The sequence below is a fragment of the Nothoprocta perdicaria genome, unplaced genomic scaffold, assembly GCF_003342845.1.
Source record: "Nothoprocta perdicaria isolate Ctin4 unplaced genomic scaffold, notPer1 scaffold_27, whole genome shotgun sequence".
NCBI classification, from domain to species: Eukaryota; Metazoa; Chordata; class Aves; order Tinamiformes; family Tinamidae; genus Nothoprocta; species Nothoprocta perdicaria.
This window is the reverse complement of record NW_020455499.1, coordinates 3318403-3342003: the sequence shown is the minus strand read 5'-3', so window position 1 is coordinate 3342003 and position 23601 is coordinate 3318403. Positions and strand designations below refer to the sequence as shown.

General features: G+C 41.4%; 1 protein-coding gene across 1 annotated transcript in view; it reads left to right on the top strand.

Moving 5' to 3' along the window:
* The window catches only part of THSD7B (thrombospondin type 1 domain containing 7B), a 232648-nt gene extending 211529 nt beyond the window's left edge, over positions 1–21119 (top strand). The window contains exons 20-30 of the mRNA XM_026040879.1: positions 800–941; positions 2320–2435; positions 2801–2918; positions 8470–8615; positions 14230–14389; positions 14741–14914; positions 15012–15107; positions 16129–16211; positions 17766–17958; positions 19195–19282; positions 20124–21119. Of these exons, the coding sequence (XP_025896664.1) occupies positions 800–941; positions 2320–2435; positions 2801–2918; positions 8470–8615; positions 14230–14389; positions 14741–14914; positions 15012–15107; positions 16129–16211; positions 17766–17958; positions 19195–19282; positions 20124–20205 (1398 nt within the window). The 3' untranslated portion in view covers positions 20206–21119. The remainder of the gene's footprint in view (positions 1–799; positions 942–2319; positions 2436–2800; positions 2919–8469; positions 8616–14229; positions 14390–14740; positions 14915–15011; positions 15108–16128; positions 16212–17765; positions 17959–19194; positions 19283–20123) is intronic.
* The last annotated feature ends 2482 nt before the right edge of the window (positions 21120–23601 follow it).

The window sequence follows — 23601 nt, the reverse complement described above, 5'->3', positions numbered from 1 at the left end:
TTCCCCATACTTTGACCCAGATGGAGTTTAGCATTTGTAGGCAGCTACTTGTTGACAGATTTTAAATTGTTAGTTATTTTTTGTATTGAAGTCCTCTGTAGAGGAAAAAAAAAGCCCCACATTTTAAATTTCTGAGCTTTTACAAAAATAATATCTTTCTACTTGCAGTATTTTCAGTCTTTTCCTGCTGTTCCTGAGAGATCATCAGCTCTAATGAGAGACTGTTAGGAATTAAATGGGTCATCTTGTTCAGTTAAACCACTCTGAAAACTTCTAGTAAGGATTTTTATTCCATTAGGCTTTCTGGGACTATTTGTGTGATCCTGCTGACCTGGATTGCGGGAACGGTGCCATGTTCCCATGGGTCAGCACCCTTCCCAGACCCGTTTCTCCAGCCCCATCTTGCAGCCTATGTGGCTACTCGCTGAACAATACCAGCTGCAGAATAAGCTTATTTAGACTTTTCCATGATTACCTTGAAAAACAGCTGTTTTTGTGCTCTTTGCCCCTGATTAGCCCTGTCCAGTGTCCAGAGCTTTGAATCCTTGGAGCTGCTGATGCAGGCTTAGGAGGGAATGAAGAAAGGCCTCAGTTGGTTTGTGTTCAGCTTGCAAATAAGTCGCGGCCGTATCCTTAGTGCTTTATAGTAATTCCAGCAATCTTGACATTAAAGCTTTTTTCCTAAGAGATATACTACATAGGCACAATATAATTGTGTAAATAACATGGCAACAAGCTCAGCCCATCCACGTCTGTGCTCTTTTTCTGACCTCTGTTGTACCCTGTGTCGCTTGCCTAGGTGTGTGACCCGAACGTCATGCAGCTGCGGACACGGCAAGTGCTGCGCCCCTCGGTCACCGCCAAGCCCTGCCCTGAAGGGTCACAAATGAGGCCGTGTATCCTGAACCAGAATTGCTTCCAATACCAGTATAACCTCACAGGTGGGCGTGTGTTCTCTGGTACACCCTTGGCAGGACAAGTTGCCACGTGGCACCTTTTTACTGAGTGATAATGCATTGAAATTTTGCTTTTCTAAGTATCGATTTATAAAAGGCCCTGTCTTTTACCAGCTGCACCTTTAGTTATGTTTGCTTGTGGTGTTTGTTAAAGCCTTGGTATTTGAAGAGTCACACAAATATCAGTGATGGTTTGTAGATAAATGCATAATTTTACTGCTTAGGTTGTTATTACAGGTGCAGGAAACTAAGTTGAGTCTATTCTTTTTGATGCATTATTAACAGAATTATGTATTTCATTTTTCTTTATATATATGTATTCACATATTCATATATTTATATTAATATATATTTATATTAATATATATTCATATAAATATAAGTTTATACCCATATAAGTTCCTGTTTAAAGTTCTGTAGGTTTCCAGTGCAGCCACTATTGTCAACAAAAATATGATTTAAAGGCAATGAAAGTTATAATGAGTATAAATTATAATGATGGACATGGATATTTTTTAAAGCAAACTATTTAGAACCTTCATTAGAAACAATTGTTTCAGGCCAACCAGAAAAAAAAGAATATAAAAATATTTTTATTCTTTGACTTGCTCAATAAATGAGAAATATCTAAGATGAATTTGCCAGTGGGTGGAAGGGGAGACCAGAGAAGGAGAAAATGTTAATTTTCTGCATGGACACAGCCTGTTTGAAGTAACAGCCATAGAAGCACATTAAACAGCATCATGGTGCCTTTTTTTTTTTTTATTCTCACGCTTTTGAAATGAGGAATGTTTGTGAGTTTGCTTTCACATGTTTCCTATTTGTAAGTGGTATCCAGAAATTTTTATTTTTTCTGTTATGGTGTTTGTTCATTATTAGTGGCTTAGTTTTATTCTGAATATCATAATCTTGGACAAGTAATTAGTATTTCTAGTTGGAAGAAATGTGACTTCTTTTACAAGTATTTAAAGTTTCATTTGAAATAATTGAAAGCTTTGCTTTGGGATAAGAAATAGATTAAAATAGAATTACTCTTCAGAAACTTCCATAGCTACTTTATCGAAGTGAAATTTTATTTTCAGACAAGGCAGCCCTGCGTATGCAACACCAGGATTTCACTGATGCACTTTATCAGCGTTTTACACTTTTCCGTGCCGTCTGACGTGTTTGTTTTTGAAGGAAATCTGAGCACAGAGCCACAAATTTCTCGTTTGAGACTTTCTTTATTTTGCAGAAACAACTAGCTTTGGGGATGTGTTGCTCTGGGGCTCGCTGTGAGTTTGTGTGCTGGAGCGCCCTGTTGCGGAGGATAACCGGCACACTGGGAGGTGGGTCTAAAGCCGCCTTTTCCCTGTGTTTTCAGGCTGGAGCACGTGCCAGCTCCCTGCGAACGCCGCGTGCGGCGCCGGCGTCCGGCGGCGCCTCCTGGGCTGCGTGCGCAGCGACGGCAGCTCCGTGTCCCCGCGCCACTGCGAGCAGGTGAGGCCCTGCGCGCGGCGGCACCCGCTCGCGCACCTTCGTCTCCAGAAAAGTCACGTCCCTTGATGTGCCCTCTCGGGAGCTGTGTCATGGCTGTAGGCAAACTGCCTTTATTTGTGGAAATGTAGGGTAATAATCAGGAATGTTAATGTGCATCAGTGCTCCTCTGCTTGCAAGGGGATGTGRCGTTGGAATAATGTGCCTAGGGAACATGATTGTAGGCCTTGGGATATCCACGTGCTGAAATTCCTCAAAATGCGAAGCCATTTTACTGATGCTACCCTCAGGAAAATTCCCTGTATGTGGAGACACTGGAGTAGCAGTGGAACCTCTATTTATATTAATATCTTGCTGTTGTCTTGCAGCTTCACTTGGAAAGGCCGCTGGAGACGAGCGCCGAGTGCCTCGTGGGCTGTGTGGTGGACTGCCGCCTCTCGCCGTGGTCGGCGTGGTCCGAGTGCTCGCACACGTGCGGCGCCGGCGGTGAGTCCGGGCCCGCGCCCTCCCTGCCACGCAGCTGGTCCCGAGAGGGCGAGGGMGCTGCACGCTCCTCAGCACGTTTAAAAAGTGAAAATCGTTGCTTTCATTTATGATAAAACATTTAAAAGTGCTTTTTGGAAGGATATTTCCACAGTCCAAGTGAAAATAATGAAAATGAGTGAAATATTCCAGTGCCTGAAGTATTAACTCCTGCTATATGGGCAGAGTTTATATAGAATTATCAGAAAATCTAGTGAGAGTTGCAGGCTTAATAACTATAAAGATCCTTTTGGTAAAGTTACTTATAGTAAAATAACTATATCCTATTGAAGGAAAAACCCATGAGGATTATTGTTCATTATTTTGTGTGCACCTCTGTCTCCATCTTGTAACCACAGGTCCCGGAGTATTTGTATGGTTCCAGTAACTTCAGCCAGGCTTTTCAAAGTCAGTTACACTTGCCAGCATAGAGAGAGCAAAAGGATAAGAGCCCTATTTAGTTTTATGTGATTTTGAAAGTCCTCTGAGTAATGACACAAGGAAATGCATTGTGCATTTTATTCAAAATAGGCTTGTGACATTATTTCCCACATTTCTGATGGCTTTAGACGTAAGCCTATCTTGAAGATTTAAGAGCCATAATACGTACTTCAATCAGATTCATTTGAGGTCAAGAAGAAAAAAGTTCTTAACTTCTGTAGCGCAGTCCCTTCAGATGGATTTCAGAGATCAAAGTGTGCTACAGAAAAAGCTTAGTATTTGGATTAGTGGTGTTCTTCCTCTGATGAATTTTTAGTACTTTTATTAAAATAGAATCTTTTAACATAAATGAGTAATTCATACTACTGTTTTACCAACAACACACTAAGCATACTATTAATTCCAAACACTGTTATTTTTTCCTCAAAATCTCTCTTTAAGTATTAATACTCATGTTGTCAAATGGACCTATATTATTTCTTAGTGTTAAGTCATTTACTAAAACAGAGCTACACCTGCAAAAGCAGACTGTGGCTTTTGACGTGCTGCTAGATTATCCAGTGGAGCAGTGATAGCTCGTGCTGTCTAATGGCTGAAGGTTTCCTCATCCTGAGCTCTTACATTATCTTGTCTGCAAAGGGATGTACTACTTCTTAAAGTACGTCTCATTTTTCAGTTCCCTACCCTAAAAATACTTATGCTGGTCCTAAAGACTGATTAAAGAGCTGGTGGTTCTCCATGCATTTCCAAAGTAAACACGCTCTTTGCCTCTGAAGTGAGAGCTGAACTTCTGCAGAGTCCTGAGCCGACAAAAAACAAGCGCGCCCTGCAGGAGCAGAGCTCAGCCTTTCTGTGAATGTTCTTGTAGGTCCCAAAACTTGCTAAGGCTACTTGAAAAGCATAAACTGAGCAGCCTTTCATAGGCTGAGTAGTGACCTTCTGGCCTGCCAAGGACACAAAGCCATTAGGCCACCAGCTAGTGAGGYGGCTTGTACAGTTCAAGGGTGCATGTGTATGTTTTAAAAGCAGGGTTATCATTCTATGAACGTGTGTCAGCTAGGAGCCTGCAAGAGCTGACTTAGAAGCTGGGTCTTCTGGTGGCCAAGCTTTGTTAGGTCCTTCTTGATTATTCWGGTAGCTCCACAAGGGTCTTCTGATCCTTATCCTGGAGTAGGAATATTTGGGAATTTGTGTCCCTCTGCMCCCAGAATAACTCGGGGAGCATTTTATGTTACTATAACCCCAGTCCTGAGCCAAGTTTTGCTGCAGCAAGAAGTGTCAAGCATGGACTTGCACTGGGTTCTGTAGTAGATGACSAAGGCACCTACCTGTCCATCCTGCAGCCATGGCCTCTCTGCCTTTCCAACAGCAGAAATCGAGTCACCTTCATCTAAGCTTCCTTAAGGCATTCCAATTRGTCACAAATGGTACTTAATTATCACATTAATAATGAAGGAAATTATATATGCAGGTACCTCACAGATAAATAGTGAGGTTTCTCTACCCAAATCTTCAGCGCTTGCAGTGCCTAGAAAATCAGCATGAATTTCTCATGGTTGGTTGTGAGAATAGGATTAAGCCTCAAATTAGACACAGAAAAACAAAAGGTGACTRTAAAGAAGTGGTGGGAGTAGGCTGCAGTAAACACCGATTCTACTTTACTTTGCCAAATAAATAATTACACAMAATTTGATAAAGCCAAAATGTAGGACATAAGTAGTTGCTTCTCAGGAGTAATTCACAAGGAGTTATTGGCACGTACTGCTGCTGGCTCCCCTCTCTTCTCACACAGAGCAAGATTCTGCTTCTCTGACTTGTCCTGGAAAATTTGCAGAGGGCTGGCTCGAGAGCCATAAGTGACTTCAAAGAGAAACATAATTTAAGTATCTTCCAGATCAACATTTCCTCTTGCCGGATTTATGCTTTCATCTGTTTCTTGAGCAATATTGCTAACACTTTTATTTCTGAATTTCTTAACATTTTTTCCTGGCCGTTTCTTCCAGCAACGTGGTTTGCTATGATATATTTTAATGGCTGGTACCTTTTTTTTTCCCCCCACTCAGGCTTCATTTTATGGAACGCTGCGTCAAAACATGATGCGGTGCCGCTGTATATACGGCGCTGACATCTAATATGGTTCTGGTACACAGCAGCCAGAGGGGAACATATTGATTTTTATAACTGATGATGACTCGAGTAGATCTCTCTTTCCTGCCTGTGCTGTGCCCACGGAGATGAAACTTGTACTTGCCTCTCGGAGCTGCAGATCTGGGCGCAGCTTAGTGCTCGGGGCTGACATTGCTTTATATAGGAGGCCCTCGTACTTGCTGCTGTGCTGTTAGGAAAAGATTTATAATGTTGTCCTAATGGATGTCGTGCAAAAGACTTGAATCAAAGCTGCTGGGATGACCCTTCTTGAGGAGCAGCTCCAGCATTTGCCAAGCCCGGTGGTCTTGGACATAGTCCTGGTGGCTTTGGACCTGACCTCATGGGTGGTGTTTAAGGAACTCGATCCTTGCTCTAGCCCTGTGCTTGCTTAATGGGTCTGCATTAGATGGGCTCATCAGACAGATTAAACACATCAGTAATTCCAGATGGGATTAGCCCTAGCAGAAACATTAATCATCTCAGTTTCAGCCATGTAGCGTTGCTTTGTGGGGATAAAGTGTAAAGAGCGATGGTCTGAAAACATGACCCCATGCTTCTGACATGAAGTGTTAGCTGCTGATCCCTCACAGCTTCTCAGTGACCATTACCAGCACTAACAAGCCCAGTGTCTTTTTCTCTTTGAAAAGTATTGGTAAATTTGATGTGTAGAAAAAGCTCAATTTTCAGCAGGCTTTCTGTTCTATGTTTCATATCGTATAGCACTGCTGAGCAGATGAAACAGAGATGTGGCTAGTTCATTGGGAAATTTAAGAAATAACAGAAATTACTTTGCTGCAGAATTTGCAAAGGAGACAAGTTGAAATCTCAGTTATAGTGAAATTCTGTTCTCCATCAATATTATTAAGATATTTGTGCAGTAAAGATAAGTGGAGGTTTTCTGCTGCTTAAGTCACAGCTGAGCACGAAGATAAACTTTAAGGTGTGAGGAGGAGAGGAAAACAAAAACAAAACARAAAACAACAGGAGCTTTAAGAGATTCACGACAGTGATTGTGCAGAACGAAAATGCTCTTTTCAATGCAATCTCTTACACTCCTCTGCTTTAACAATTTATTCACAGCAAGTAGGGTAGTAGCAAAACTGAGCCAAATGCCAGCTTGCCATCATGAAAGCAGGGAGTTTAAGTGGTTTGGATGGCCAACAGTTGGAAAACAAAGTATAGGTTGTTAAATTCCTCTTAAAAGGAGGAATTTAGACGAGCATTCAGTGGTCTTTTCATTTACTTTTTGCCAGTAAGATGTTAGGAAGGGTGACTAGGAGGAAGATGTGTGTTTAATTGAAGTAGTTTGATGGACACTCCAAGGTTTGTAGCGTTGGGTGCCCAGCGTTGAGTTGAGGACACAGGGGCCTCGTGACAGCCCAGGTGCTCTCCAACGTGAGCAGCCTTTTCCACCCCATGAACTCACGGCCATGTTTTCCATCAGGAGTCAAGGCAGCAGTGTTAACTGGCAGAGTCTTGCACATCCCACTCCATAAGGGTTTTTTTTCCCCACTCTTCTTTTTAATTGTAGTCTGGATTCTGATTGAAACATTTTGAAAGAAAACATTCCTGAACTTAAATGGAAGCAAAGGAGAAGAAAATGGAATTGCTGCAACTTTAATGAATGCATTCAGCTTTATTATTTCAGAAGTAGTAAYATAATTGCTTTTTCCATTCAGTAGCGAAGAAGTTTTCACCAATAATAAATAGGATTTTAATGGAAATTGTAGAAGTGGTTATGGCCGGTAATAGCCATTAGAGTACTTGCAATTTTCAAATTAGATGCACATAATTGGTCATAAAAAGAAAATTTCATTTGTTAAAAATCTGTGGAAACATATTGAATTATAATGTTGGAAATGATGCTGTTACTTTCTTGTCATATTTAATAGTCAGAGTTTAGTCAAGTTTTAAATGTATTGCCTAAACAAATAGTATATTTGGAAAATATACAAAGCATCAGTGACTGAATCACAGAATGGAAGATCTAGTAATTGCATCCATATTATCCAATATCTTTCCTGAATAATTGCTTTCTCAACAGCTTTTTATTGGTGGAAAAAAATGAACTGGTAATAATGATAAGCCCATATAACTACTCCTCACAAAATCTGGCATTATTTCTATTGATAACCCCGTGTATGAGGTGTCATAATGGTGCTATAGATTTGTCAGCAATGTAGCAAGTTTGTAAAAAGAGATGGATTTTATATATGGTGTTAATTAAAGAAAAGGCAAACTACTTTTAACTGCATTTTTATAAAATGTTGCTCATTTAGAGACATAAAACATCAAGGTTCTGTCCATAAAATCTCTCCACAGCTGCCAGTATTAAAATAAAAAAGCCCCCCAAAACCAAAACAGTCTCTTCAGCAGGGGACATACCACTGCTGTAAGCCACAAATAAGGTTCTCTGTGTTCAGTTCTAAGGCTATAGGTTCTGACTGTGAGGCTACTGGTGCAAATGGGGCCTTTTAGGGGTGATTGGGACACCAGAACCTACTGGGATCTTCATGTCTTCATAGATGGGTCTTTCTGCAGGATTGGGGCCTTGATAAAAGCCTGACCTCATCTCCTTGTCCTCTGTGGGCATGGAGGAGAGGTTGACTTTACCATTGGACTTGATTACGATTGGACTTGATGATCCTGGAGGTCTTTTCCAACCACAGTGATTCTATGGCAGTTCAGAGGAGGAGAGCTTCGGGCTGAAGTGAGAGAGAGGTTATTAAAAAGTAGAGGAGAAAGAAGCTTATGGAGGAGATGGAGCCACAGAGGACTGGGGTGGGGGGGCAGCATCAGTGGAAGGGAAAGCTGTAGAGATGCGTAGAGGCAAGGAGAGGAAGGAAGAGGGAAAAAAAAATCACCTTCTTGCTTGGAAAAAAAGCCCTATCTTGCTCATGTTCTGGTGTCTTCTCTCTTGGTGCAGGCCACGCGGTGCGCTCGCGGGCCGTGCTGCTGCCGGCGCAGGGCGGAGGGAGAGCGTGTCCGGCCCAGCTCTCGCAGCGCAGACACTGCCCCGTCACGCCGTGCTACCGCTGGGCCCTGGGAGAGTGGGCCCCGTGCCAGGTGGAGGTAAGGCTCCCCACGGCCCCCGGCCACCGCTCCTGGCTGATGGTAGCCATAAAAACCACGGGAACACGACAGGGTTGAGTTAGGCCGCTCTTCGGCAGTTTAGTTGGTTCTTTCTTCTTCTCTTCTTCTTCTTCTTTTTTTTTTTTTTTTTTTTTTTTTTTTTTGTGTTGATAAGATCCATGGTAAAGCGGGGAAAGTTCAAGAACAGTAAACCTGCTCACATAATCTTGCAGCCATCAAAAACTATTTATAACGATATGAGCCCTAGTACTATGAGCTGATAGAGGTATTAAAGGAGATTTACAGCGTAAATGTGCTTGAGTGAGCAGAGCTATGGTGACCTATAATTTAATTATATAAAATAACTCTAACATAAAAATAGGCCAGTTTTCAGGAGCGTTTAGCGGTGTGTTTTTTTTCTTCTTCCCTTTTTTCTCCTTGTATGTGTTGTTTTTTGTTTTGTTTTGCTTTTAATGCTCTACGGTAGGTCTCTCCGTGCATGCTGTTAAGTACGATCGTGTAAGTTATGGTATGAAATGCTGATTTCTACTTTCTCCTAAGTGTGACTATCTTTTTAATGATCTAAAAGTGGCTGGAATAAATTGCCATGTGCTGCACACACACTCTGCACCTCTGCTTTGTCAGCGCTGGAGTCTTCATTTCTCACTACCCTTGAGTTGCATCAAGCTTGAATTGGCCCCCTGGCCACACACACACGTTTTCTCCTCTCCTTATCTGTAAGATTGTGTTTCATATATTCAAGCATATTAGTTATAAGCCAGATTAAGTGGACATGAATCTCTTGTGCTGAAGTTTCCCAGGCAGAATGAAATCTGCATMCAGCTGGCTTTGCAGACCTGCACGTGAGAAGTGCGGTGGAGGGAAGAATCTCCTCTCCARTCCCGGGCATGGACCTCCCCCAGGGTCAGTGGCTGCTTCTCCACATGGCAGAATATAGGAAATTAAGGCCAATAATGCAAATAAAGACTTTTTTTTTGTATTTTGTGGCCTACCCTTTAGCATGGTGTGCCTTCCTGAGTACCTGTTTGCTTTCTTGACAGAGGCAAGCCAGGTGCAGGAGAGCCTGTTAGAGCTGCATAAAATAGTGCCAGTGCCATCACAGAACGCTAGATTTTTCCCCAGATGTTTATAAATGAAGTCTGGRCTGTTACTGCCTTTGGACAGTCCAAGATCAGAGAAGCAATTAGGGCCACCTTCCTTGCACTGTTCTTGCACTSAATGACGACTCACTGCAACTGAGGATGTGCATGTGATCTGTGTGTGTACTGCATATATTATTTATTTATGTATAACATCCTCCACTGGCTTTTTATCCACCTAAGGCAAGTAAATTCTGCTGAACACTAGGGGGGGAGCTTCAACTGTAGGAAATAACCTAGCTGATAATTCAGCTTCCATATTAATATTTTTAATGTCCTAACATAATCCAGCTGAATAATGCAATCTTGAAGAATAAAAATGTGTATATCCAACAGACTGCAAAATTTCAGCTCAAAGCAAGCAATCATAACCCGCTGTAGCCCACATCCCATTCTTCACACTCAGTGTGATACAGCTTGTTTCTCCTCTTAAATTACTGTGTTGTAGTTTCTCTGCTCTTTGTTTTGTTTTTTTGGAGAGAAGCCATTTTTTTCATGTCCGGATCTCTTTAATGAGGTGCTTAGGAATTAAATGCAGTTCATAAATATAGGGTGATTTATTCCTGTGCTCTTCTGGAAAAGAAGCTTGAGCTTACTTTCTAAAGAGAGCTCTCAGAATTCCTGCTTTCAAGGATAATTTGTTAAATAAGGTAAATGCGCAGTATAGTAGAACAAAATACATATTATGGAAATGTCCTCCTATAGTAATATAAGCAAGACACCTAATTATAAGGCTAAATTATTCCTTCCTTGTATTATGAGATAAATGAGAATGTATTTCTTAATCATAGAAGAACCATAAGTTGGCTTCATGTGAATAATTAGAGGTGTTTGTGTGTTTAGCAATAGAGCTTGCACAGGGTTTTGTGTTGCTGATTTTCGCAGTATGTAAATCAGTGTGCTGCTGGCCTTGAAATTGCACATATCACAGGCACACTTGCAGTGTTCAAGGGTATGAAGAACTTTGAAAATGGGCAATATGGATGGTCTTAGAGGGGGTGCATTGCATGGATCATTTTCCTTCAGGAGTTGAATTGTTTTACCCTGATTTGTAGGAGGAAAACAGTAAAAATTACACAGTCTGACRCTGTGACTAACATAATATTTCCCTTAAAGGAATATAAACCAAGTAGCTAGACATTACCAAGCACTAAGTACCTTCGATTACCAGGCTATGAACCCTTCTTTTCTAAAGTGTCTTAAAAGGTGTCTGTTAAATGCCATCATATGATGCTTTTTATTAGGAATTTTTGTGTAATTCAGCGTCAACGTGGATGAGACTGGCACTGGTCAATCAACTCTTTACCTAAAATGACTGTGGATTTACATGGAACCCAGGAAAAGGCACATCTTGCTTACAGTCATGTTCAAGGCATCTCATTAGGTTACCTGTTCTGTTGCGTGCTCTGTTACTAATGCATTTTATGAGGCCGATAATGGAGCGAGTGAAGTAAGAGCAGGTCCATGTAGATGCTGTCATACATCAGCATGTTAGCAAATTAAAACATCTCTGGTTGTCGAAACATTATCCTAGATTACACTTGCATTTGGTTAATCGTATCTCTCCTCGCTAGCTGATAACTAAAAGGCAAAACCTTCTCCTTGCTTTCCAGGTGACCACATGGGGCAAAGGGGTCTCACGAGGGCAGACTGCTTGGAGGGAGACTCGACATCCTCAAGGGGACATGTAGAGAAGTCCCTGCATGTCAGTGAGGGATTTTGTGCAGCCCTGGGGAGGGACGTCCTGCCCAATGGAGCCCAAAGCCCTGCAGATTTCCTGCAAGGAGCTCATGACTTGAGAGAAAAATCCGAGTTTTGCACAAGCCTCAAATCATCGCATCTACCAGAGAAAGGCATTTACAACACAGATTGGATTCCCAGAGTTCTGAATATTTGATAATCCGCTAGGCAATTTTCCTCTGATTAGGAGCTATTCACTGGATCSTCATTGTGCCATTACTGTAGCAAACTTCCACTGATTCCACACCTATTAATTAGATCTTCAAATGTATAATTTTGAGGACATGAATAATTTTTAAGATGATATGGAAGTTCACACAGTGCTCCTGCTTTGCGTGTGACCTTGCCGGGTGTACCGAGAAAGCCAGTGTCGTATCCATTCAYAAGTGGCAGGGCAGCACTGCACTTCTGGACTGTGTCATTGGATTCTGCTGATTGTCAAAACCCACTTCTGGCCTTGAATGAAAGCAAGTAAATGGAAGCCACTATTCAAAAGCTAACCTTAGCCTTTTGAAGTGTTTGAGATGCCGTGGTTCTTATTTATTTCTTATCCTAAGCATAGGAAAATAGGAGTATATTTCCAGTGTTGCATGGTAGRGGAATGACAAATGTTGCCTTGAAGCATGTTGGTTTTCGTAGTGGAGACTACTGTACCAAAAGAAAATAGCTTTGTTTATATCAATTATTCATATTTCTATATAAGCTATTTGTATAATACATAAATTTATAGATATTTAGGTATGTTATATATAAAAGAATACATATCATTTTTTWAAACTTTTTTTTTTGTCCTTTCTAGTAATCTTCAGTCATTCCATGAGCCSTTTTTTTGAGCTGGAAATACGCTACGGTTTGATTAGTGCCCATTTCCCCAGAGAATTTTTTCCTCATCGTATTCTGTTTCCACCAGCAATTTCTAAGAACTCTAACCCAATTGACAGCTGCATGAGTTATTCACACACCATTAATCTGAGACCGCAGTAGAGGTTTCGACGGTGAAACAGTAATTTAGAACAGTAAGTTACATACTGACTAAAGTGAAACATGGTGTTGAAAACTTGAAAATCTCGCTGCATATAGTAAATCTGCACTAATACTTCTCTAAGACACTTTTGATTAGAAACTGCTTTAAATCCAACTAGTTAGGCTCCCATTTTCACTTCATTGTGTGTCAGCAAAAGGAAGAATGCAGAAAATGGAAAAGGTACCGCATGTATATAGGAGAGCCATTCTGGAGATTTTTGCTATCAAACATGCTGGTGAATAAATGTGCCTGGTAGGGAGCCTTTCACTTCCACAGATGAAGTCCATTACTTAAAAAAAAAATCTACTGCTGAGCGATCCAAGTCGCATTTCCCTCAGTTATATAAAGGCAGCTTTTCAGCTCTCTTCTTGAGTTTTATTTACTGAATTTTGTGAAGTGTCATTTCCACGGGGTTTAGGTGGCACGTGCATAGAGTGTCACACAGGTTTAGGGCGCTTGTTTCTGCCATCATTGCAACCCTGCTTGTCAGAAGGGGATGAAACAATTCCAGCCTTTGAAATGGCCCAACATCCTCAGTCCTCAATCATCAGTTTAGCCAAATGATACTGGGTTTCGAGGAAAGGTGTAGCTGGTATTTTGTTATATTGCTAAATGTTTCAGGACTGGKCTAAGGAGTGGCTCAGATGGAGCTTTCTATTGCTTGTTCAAAGTTAATTCAGTGCTAACAGACCATGGCTAATGCTGGAAGACAATTCAGGAGAGTGTGTGCACGGAATGGTGATATCTGTCCACTTCAGGATCAATATCTGTCTGCACAATTAAGAAATTACACAAACATGCTGGTGGAYGACAATCCTAGCAGTCAGATTACAAGCACTGATGATTTTTTACTGCTGGAGACTTATATAATTCAAACGCTTGTATTGGGCTTTATCATCAAAGGAGGTGAATAGAAATGCCCATTCTTTGTGGCCGGGCCCTGCCCTTGGCCACTTTAGAGTGGTCAAGAAGTTTTGTTTTCACTTAGCTGAGCCAGTCTTGAGAGTCAATAAATTCATTAGCTCTAACCAAAGGCATGAAGGGTCAACCCACAAGAATGTGATTTCTTTCTAGGATATTCATGATTTTTGGTATCCACCCCTTTGCACAGGAGGTTCCAAGCTTTGCCGTATGGGAAAGGATCAACTGTCCTGAAGCAGTGTTCTTCACGTATCCTCTCCATCCATGCCACATGCCAGGCACAGGCTTCAAATCCTGTGTATTTGATTTGTTCCAGCTAATTCATTTCGCAATTGCATTTCCTTTTGCTGCTGTTAAAGAAAACTGTTCTTATGCTGCCCTGGAGTTGTGACCCCATTCCACTCTGAACTGTGTTAGTGCTGAGTATAGTAGTTCTCAGCCATGTGTAGCATCCCATCAGCTCCCAGAGGCAAGGCTGATAGGAAAGCATTTGTGTGCTGTTCTCACGCTTTGGTTATGACATACATCCCAATGCAGCTCTGCCAGCACGGGGAGAGGAACCTGGCAGTGCTCCTGGGTTTTGGCTTCAGTAGAGACATGCCTGGAGATCTCCATCYGTCCTCCCGTGACCTGGCATACCTGGGGGAGCCTTCAGTCCAGGCAGCAGATTCCTGCCTTTGAAGTTTTTTCAGGTGGAATCAACCATAATTCTGCTATGATGGGCCTSTGTCAGCAGCATATGTTTCTCTTCCTTTCTGTCATTTTACAGGGTGGACAGTGTGGAGAAGGTTTCCAAGTACGCAACCTCACATGTGTAGTGCACGATGCCTCTGTTCCTGTTACCTCCAGACCAGTGGAAAATGCTTTATGTGGGGAGCTACCACCAGAAGACAGCATGCTGCAGTTACCCTGTTCTGTGCCTTGCCCGGGTAAAATCATTTACTATCACATTAGATGTCTGTTTGAAATAGCTTTTTGAGGTAGAGCTGCCTCCGTAGGTCAGCAATTGTAGCTCATGCTGGTAGAACAGCTGTTCATTATTTGCTTTAAGTTATTTTACAAAAGTCAGAGTTATGCTCAAGCCTCAGCTATTTAAGCTCCTAGTCTTTTTTTKGGGGGGAAGATAAGATACCAGATGAAGCAGAATATCTGAATAATGCCTATCACCGGGTGATGAACGGGTGGTATTTCACTATTAAAGCTGATATAAACTTAGGCTGTTCTTATGCTTTACGGCTGATTCAGATTGATAACCCATGATTTTTTYGTTCATTGTGTAGGTGACTGCCACATGACAGAGTGGTCGGAGTGGAGCTCGTGTGAGCTCACGTGCATTGGTGGCAGGAGCTTTGAGACAACAGGTCGCCAGTCTCGATCAAGGACATTTATAGGTCAGGCTTTTGAGAACCAAGAGAGCTGTTCTGGACAAGTCATGGAGACGCGGCCTTGCTCAGGTATCGTTGCCACAACTCTGCTCCCTCCCGTTCAAGAACTTGTTTTGMTTATATTGCAATGTGAAGACTCACTGGTACTGGTGGCTTTACGTTGCAGGAGGGAGGTGTTACAGCTATCTGTGGAAAACCAGCCTTTGGCAAGGGAACAAGCGCACAGTGTGGTGTCAACGCTCAGATGGGATAAACGTCACAGGTATAGCCGAAAACTGCATACACGRTTGTGACTGAAAAGTCTTCATGCCATCTTATTTCTTGCTGTGAATCAGCTGCTCAGAGGACAGATGGAGCGCCTTTCCGCGCTCTTTTGGAATATCAATTCAGATTTATATGTGGGAAAGAGAGGTAGGGATTTACCAACCTTGCTGTCAGGTCAGCATCATGCGTTTTGTTAAATGAGAATAATTGAGCGAGTTCCCCCCTGTTGTGTGCCGGGTCACAGGAAGAAACGGGCGTGCACGTACTAAAAGGCTTGTACAGCTGATAGTGCTGTAACCTTTTTGTAACTCTAGAGAAAGGAAGAGAAAATCACATGCACGGTGGAGAGAGCAGATTCTTTAGCTCTTCTTCTATTCCACGCACAGGAATTTCAAATCACTCAGAGTTCAAACTGTGAGATTCCTGCTGTTCCTGTGACCTACAAAGTCTTCCTGTACATGATGAAAAGTGAAATTCATGGTCAGCACTTTGAAGCTCCATGACTTCTTGGCAAAGGCAATAGGCCTTGCACATCCTTTTTCTATTTATAATGACTTGTTACGGTAATATACAAAATCTTATGTGCAGGGGTTGCCAAGTAGTTAAGAACACATTAACTTTTGTTTTTTTTTTAATGCCTTTAGAAACACATTTTCCCCAAGTGGGAAGGATGGGCTAAGGTGTTAATGTGATTGTCTTCTGGTGTAGATAAGACATTAATGGGGCTGAAGATTATCTGCATCTAATTCCTAATTCTGTCCCCAACTTTCAATATGGCTTGTGACAAATTTGTTAATTCTGGATATCTTCATCTATTAGTAAGATGGATATGATAACAATTTCCTGCCTTGTTAAGGCAAATTAATTAATGTGATGTCTACTGACATTATGCTAATAAGCTTAATAGACTAGTATTTAACAACATAAAATAAGCAAGCAAGCACTAAGTACACTATAGTGATCTGAGCGAAAACATTGTAAAATATACCCTTTAAAGTATTCAGTAATTTCTTTTACAGGAGGGTGTTCTCTTCAGACCAAACCAGCTGAAATTCAGCACTGCAATCCAGCATGCAGGAAACCCTTCTCCTATTGCACACAGGTAATTAGTTGCTGCAGAATATGCTTGAGGAATTAACACTGCAAAATCTATTCAGTTATCCTCTGTATCTCAAATGCATTTTAGGACCTTAGAAACTAGTGTGCACATGATACCACCTCGAGGAAGTTGCAGGAATTTCAGTCTGAAAGGAAACCTTTGCAAATCTGTCCCAAGTGATGGTGTTATTAGGTTGGGTTTGTTTTTGTAGAGCAGTTTTGGAACCACTTAGTTAAATTCTCATTAAATTCTGTTATGTCACGCAGTAAATGAGGCCTGCTTAGAACTGGTGAGAGAGGGAATAAAGGAGTATTTTGCTTCTCTCTCCTCCATGGATACCGAAACCTCCAGGGTCTGTGGTATCGTGATACCACCATCCCCATGCTACCTCCTGAAACAAAACCTGGAAGGGACCTCATTTGCTGAAATGTGCAGCCTCCGCAAAACCTCCTAGAGCATCCAACCAATTTCTGTGCTTTGCTCCCAAGCAAACTCCAGGCACAGATGTTCAAAAGTGGCACTTCCTCTAATACTGCACTCCAGCACAAAACCTTCCCCAAACAGCTTATTTTTAGTCTCTGTGTCATGGTGTGACAGACCCCTTCGACTGACCAGGCTGGCATAGGGAATAGTTACTTGCTTCTGAGAACAGCTTCCACGGTGCTCGACATCAGCTGGATGTCTCGTGGGAGGAGGTACACATGGAGAGGACCTTGTGGGCAATCCAGTATGGCCATAAAGGGAAGGAGTCTGCAGGGACTTCAAAGTGATGGGTAAAATAGCATTTATTATCTGTGAAAACTCCTGAGATTCCATTTCCTGCTGCCCAAAGCCTCTCAAAAGCTCTGGATCATCTACCAACAAAATGAGGAGGTTGTGGCAAAATGCTGAGGTCAAGAGTTAACTTCTCATCACAAATAATGTAAATCAATCACTTATTTGGATTGTAAAGAATATCAGACCCTCAGACAAATAAACATCTTAATTATAAACTAATTAGCAAAGAAAGGTAACCTAAGAAAGCTGTGTTAAAGTAGACAGCCAGAAAATTGACCATCTATTTAGTGAGTGACAGACTTCTAAGGAATCTCTAGAAAAAGCTGCCAAGATCGATACAGGGCAATGGATTTTTGGTCATAAAGACAGTTCTTCATTTTAAGAAGTACTGGAATGGAAGTAGTTTGGAATGGAGGATTTGGATCTGGAGTCACACTCTTCGTTTGTTAATCTTATCTACTGCCAAACTTGGTTAGCATTAAAAGTTTTATTACAAAAGGGGGTTGTGGATGAAGCCACAGATGCCTATGATTAAGCCTTTTAGGATGGAAATGCATGAAAATGGCTTCATGCTGGTCTTCTCTTTAATTAACAACTCTTTTTAACTAATAACTTTTATACCTTTTTGCTCTGAAGCATATTTGCAGGGATTGTGTTTGTTTTGGTAGAGCTGATYACATATGCAGGAGGTAGCTTGCAGTTTCTTCATAGTTTACCTACAATTTGCACTGCTTGGCTGGAGGATACTATTTAAATATTGAATTCCTTTTTGTCACCTAGAAAGGAGTCTGCGGATGTGAGCGAGGATATACGGAAATAATGAGATCAAATGGCTTCCTGGATTACTGCATGAAGGTGCCAGGTTTAGAAGATAAGAAAGCTGATGTTAAGACCATTGCTGGAAAAAATAAACCTGTCAACTCAAAAATGCATGACATTTTCAAAGGATGGTCTATTCAACCTTTTAATCCAGGTGAAAAACTTAAATATGAATGGAATAAATTTTCTTTACAGCATTTCTGTAGAAGAAAGATACATGCTTTGTAGATCATAACATCAGAGATTATGGCTGGGAGCCACAGAGCACTCCCACAATTGCTAACTTGTGTGTCATCTTTCCTTCCTTTGTGGCTATATAGAATAATTATAATCCTTTCTGCTAGGAGATAGCAGAGACAAAATGAGGCAATAATATTTTGAGAAAGTATACTCGTGTGATTTGGGGGGGGTGTTTAGTATTATTATCTGATGATGTTTCTACAAATGTTGGTTTTGGTCCAGGAAAGAYATTGAGCACTAGCACTTCAGAAGGCTGAGATCAGAAGTACATGTTAAAATTTCGTAAAAGAAGGGATTTCTTTTTTTTTCTTGGCACCTTTTAAAAGTATATTTAAAAAAAAAGAAAGTGTAGAAAATGTGTAGACAGTTGAAGAGGCTAATGTTTTTAAGTGTTGAAATTAAGACATTAAAATAATAATAAAAAAGACTTCCTTTCACCCTAAACCCACCTTAGTGTCCCTGCTCCCACAGTCCAGCTAGAAAGCTGTTGCACAACTTTATCCCTCTTAGTTTTACCAAACCCATTCCTGCTTTTATTCTAAGCTGGATTTATGCCCATTTGTTCTTGCCCAAGCAATATTTTTCAGCTCCGAGTAGCTTGTTTGCTCTGGTATTTACCCTGGAGGACTTGCAGAGGACAGTCCCATCCCTTGCAGCCTGTTTTTCCATAGGCTGCACGTCGTGGGTGCAGCAGCGTTTCCATAGGGGTTGTTGGCACCCTGTCCATGTGCCCCACGGGCTGGGGCCTGGTGCTTGTCCCGTGTCCGGCTGCTGCCGGCCCCCACTCCGCAGCCAGCGCCGGCTCCCGGGACCGCGCTGCGGGAACGCGCTGCGGAAGCGCCGCCGGAGGGGACACTGCTGCTGCTGCTGGGCACTGACCTGAAGGGCACCCTCTGGGTTTTCATCAGCAAGGCCTGAATCTCCACCAAAGTTAAAATTCTGTCTTGAGAAAGATTGCGGGGAAAATGTTGTCCATCAAAAGRCTCCTCTGTGGATTGTTCCCAGGCAATCCTTGCCGTGTTTCCTGTTAACAGTAGTACCAGTTTTGTATGTTTTGTCTCTATTTATCCCCTGAAGAATTTGTGTGTGTTAACATAAAACCTCATGCGTTTTCCTTCTCTCTCTGTGTTTTTGCCTCATCTTCCAATAGATGGTAGACTGAAGATGTGGGTATATGGAGTATCCGCTGGTGGGTTCGTCATCATCATTTTCATGATTTTTACATCCTACCTTATGTGGTAAGTTCTGGGTATGTTTTGTCCCTTTTTATTTGTTTGTTTGTTTGCTTTTTTCTAAATAATCTGAGATACAGCACAGTGAAAGCCCTCTGTTGCAGAGATTTAATCTTGGAGGTCTTAAGAAAGAATTGAACTCGGATATTTAACTACCAACTTGTGGCCCCTACCTCATAATAATTTAAAACTCTTGGAATTGTAAATGCTGATATGACCTTGAAGTACTCTGACTRCATAGACTAAGTGTGTGTCTATTTATGGAAAGCATTTTTTTTGTTATCAAAAGGCACTTAGGTTTATTTATACTTACGCTCGGATTAGAAGRGGGGGTTTATTGTACCCCCTTCACAAAAAGGTAAGTAAAACAGAAAACCTATGAGGACAAGAAGGCTGATTGGATCTGGATGCTGGCTTCTGTTCAGGGAAGGACTARGTAGAATACCTTAATTCCTCTGGAAAATGCTGCTTGCCAAGGGAATGCGATGGAGATCTAGGAAAYGTGAATGGAGTAAAAAAGGCAACTGGGGAAATTCTCTTTCCCCTGCAACATGAGAAGTAGGAGGCATCTGATGATGTTATCACCTCATAGGAAAGGTTTTATTTCCCACACAGTGCCCTGTCAGGTTCTGCTGCCCACCCGTCCCGCACCCATGCAGCACAGGCAGAGCTCCATGCTCTTCGCTCCCAAGGGACCACTCTCCTGCAGTGTCACCTAACTGGAAAACAATATAGCTAGCACAGAGATGTGTGATTTTTTTTTTTTTTTTGTTAGATTTTAAAGCTTTTACTCTACTACAGTTTGCATTTTTTCTTATGCCCTGAAATGCTTTTATTTTCCTTGTAGCAARAAAACAAAACAGAATCAAAGCCCTCCTCCACAACAGAAGCCTCTCACCTTGGCCTACGACGGCGACGTTGACATGTAACAGGACAGAAGAAGTCCAAACGTAGACATCCACTGCCTTAACTGCTTTCTTTTTTTGTAAGTCGCAGACTTCTCAGTTTTTTGAGGAATCTCCTGATGTGTACTATGCTGGGCAGAACAGCAGAACAGAAAGATTGCAAACTTAGACTTTTGCCACCTCTTTATTGGAGAGAGAAAAAAAAAAGAGAGAGTCAAAGACTTGGATCCTGTGAAACTTTTCTGAAGGGACTGGAAGACACATCTCCTCCTGTTGAGCAATGGGAATAAAAAATAGAAATCTACAGACATCAAAAGGCATTACTAAAATAAAAAAGGCATGACAATCCTGAGGAAAATGTGACATTCACTGTAAATGACAAGTTTGACACAGCATCATTATGCACTATATTAGTGCAGGGCTCTATTCTTCACGTTTCAACAATGAGTTTTCTAGTGTTTACATTTCGTTCAAAAGACTTTAAAAGTGGATCATGCATTTGGAGGACCACGAAGAAGAATGAGTTGAAGTGTCTGAAGTTATCTGTTTTTTTTTTAAAGTTTATTGCTTCTTATCCTGTTTTCTAGTCTGGAATATGATTTTTGTTTCATTTCCACCTATAGAACAGAATAAGGATTGGTATGAAAAGGCGTACGTGGTTTCTTAACTGAAAATATTTTTTAAAGAGTCGAGTAGATAGGTGTTTTGATGGGTGGCTAGAGAACTTGATTGTTTGAAAAGTATTTTAAATTAAATTAAACCATGTAGATACATTATGGCCAGTTTAAATTGTTATTCAGTTTAATTAATACAAACTCTGCTTTTGTATTTAAATTTTCTTATCTGAAATATTTATAAATTCTTTTTTCAAATTTAATTACCTGACCTCATTTAATATACATCTAACACAAATACTGTTTGTAGAAGGTCTTGCTTTTTTAAATGTTTCAAAACTGCTGAAGAGYTACATATTGTAAACATCTGGGAACATTTGAAGAGGATAAGTGTTTATAATAGTACATGTTGCAAGTAAGAAAGTGCCATCTTGTGGTATTGGCTTGTATTTATAAACAAATAAAATGCTACGGAGAGTGAGAATATTGCTTCTGGTATATTGAATTAAATGTGTGCAAACAACATTATTAGTGTTTTACTGCATCTGAAATTGGACCCTGTTCTCAAGCAGCTTTGGAGAGTCTCTCCTGTAGTGAGTAGTAAAAGAAAMACAAGAGAGCAGTAGAAGTTTGGAAAATAATTGCAGAACTGGAGAGTGTTTGGTCTTATTTTTGTGTTTCAGGGAAAAAGGCTGGTGTTTTAAGAGCCCATGGGGTCCTCCTGGGCCGGCCACAGCTCATCCCGAGGCAGAGCAGAAAACTGGGAGGGAAAACACAGACCGTGAGCTGCTGATGGGGTACCAAGCAGGATCAAGTGTGTGCAGTAGTGTTGGTGCTCTAAGTATTTTTTTTTTCCCTGTGCTGAGCTTCTGATTAATATGTATGGGCTGAGAGGTACAAGAGGAATACAGCCCACTGTTATTAAGAAGAATAGTGCCAGATCTTACTATATATATTTTATTATTTATTTATTTATTTATTTTTGCTGTGGGCTAGGATGTGAGGAGAATACAGAGAGTAACAAAGAAATAAACTTCATTGTAAGCTGTTCAAAGAAGCGTAGGCRTGGGAAAGTAGGTGCAATGATAACAAAAAATGGTAGCTGCAATGTGTGGTCATTGCCCTCGATATCAATGTAGTTTGAAGTCCAAATGATGCTTTCTTCTTCCATGGGCCACCCAAGAACTGGAAGCCTTCCTGGGCTCAGAGAACCACTCAAGTGCCCTGATTTATACAAGGCTGCTGCAGTGCAAGGGCCTTGTTTTTAGTCCGGGAGAAGCAGTGTCCATTGGAGCAGTCTGAAACGCTGCTTCATCCTGATAGCAGGGATAGCCCCGGGATGCTGCAGGAGGTAGATCTCAAATGAAGACCCGATGGTTGCTGAAGGGACGTGGCTCAAGTTGCTGCCCACCAAAATGGTCCATTTCTGCAGGGGACAATTGTTGCTGATAATAATGAGGAGTTTCATATATACGTGTAGCACCTTTGTATGTGTAATATACACTATGTTTTACATGAYGTGGGATAGATAATAATTTATATGAGAATGTTAATATGCAACACAGTACTGCAAAGCTTCATAATTTAGAGCTAGAAACGGTTGTTCATGAAAATTTCACAATGTAATTGCAGGTATTCAATAACTGGGATTGAATTAAACTGTGAAATTGAGCTGAGGAGCTTGTGGTCCTGCAGGATCAATGAGGCTGAGAATGTAACATAATTCAGAAAAAGGAATTGGATATTTAGACAGGTACCGAGATTATTGCTGCTTGTAAGAGCCCTGGATAAATGTGCTGAAAAGGATGCTCAGCCCTTAAAGCATTTTGTTAAAGCACAGRGTCGACTCTTGCATTTTAGAGTCCGGAATGAGTCGTGGCATGAAAGAAGGATTAAGCTCAAATCTTGCCTACTCGGTGTTYCCTAAACTTTGTGCCAAAGGAGCTGGTGCTGACCGCTGCTGCAGCTAGGARGTGGATCTGGGTCTGATTCAGCAAGGTAATTCCTCTACTCCTAAACAGATCATGCCTTTAAAACAGTAGCCTGATTGTGATTAACAGAAGCTAATGGTGAAGAGGTTGCCAAATGTCCTGGCAATGTTTTGGTAGTTAATAACCATCAGCACAGGGATGTGTACTTACTGTGTCGTACTTCTAGTTTCAGCACTTACTGATTTCGGTGGCCCCTGCCAGATGTTTCCTACCTCTGTATTACAGCTGTGAAAGATGCAACTCTTTCTGAAAGCCTTCGAGATCTTCCTTCTGTGGGCTTCTCTCAGTAAAGCAGAATAGCATCAACTGCAGTAAGATGCCAGAAAACAAATTACCGGGAAGTGCTGAAGTGTTGTGTGCCTACATAATTCATGCAATTGTTTAAATTATGCTCAGAAATAGGACTTTTGCATGCACGGGTACCACATCAATGCATATGATTGAGACTAAACGCTCAGAACAACCAGGCTTTCATAGGAGGTGTGTGCCATCAAACTCTGTTTCTCCAGGATGACCCCAAGTCATGGAGAGTCTGAGGCTGGCAGGGTGGGAGGCCATCCGTGCTCCTCTCCCTGCCTCCAGGCTTAGCTGAGGAGCGTCACCAGGAGCTTTTACTCCAGAGGAAGGAAGCAGTTTTCTTTGCCGTGGTAAGGGACTGCTGTAAGACTTCCTGCAGAACAAGGTAGATCAAGACCCGTGAGTTAGTTTGTGTTCATATCTGTAAGAATATCCTGGTTGTATAATTCTCATTGCTCAAGTGCATCTGCATACCTGGCCAGTTTCATTAAAAAAAAAAAAAAAAAAAAAACTATCTC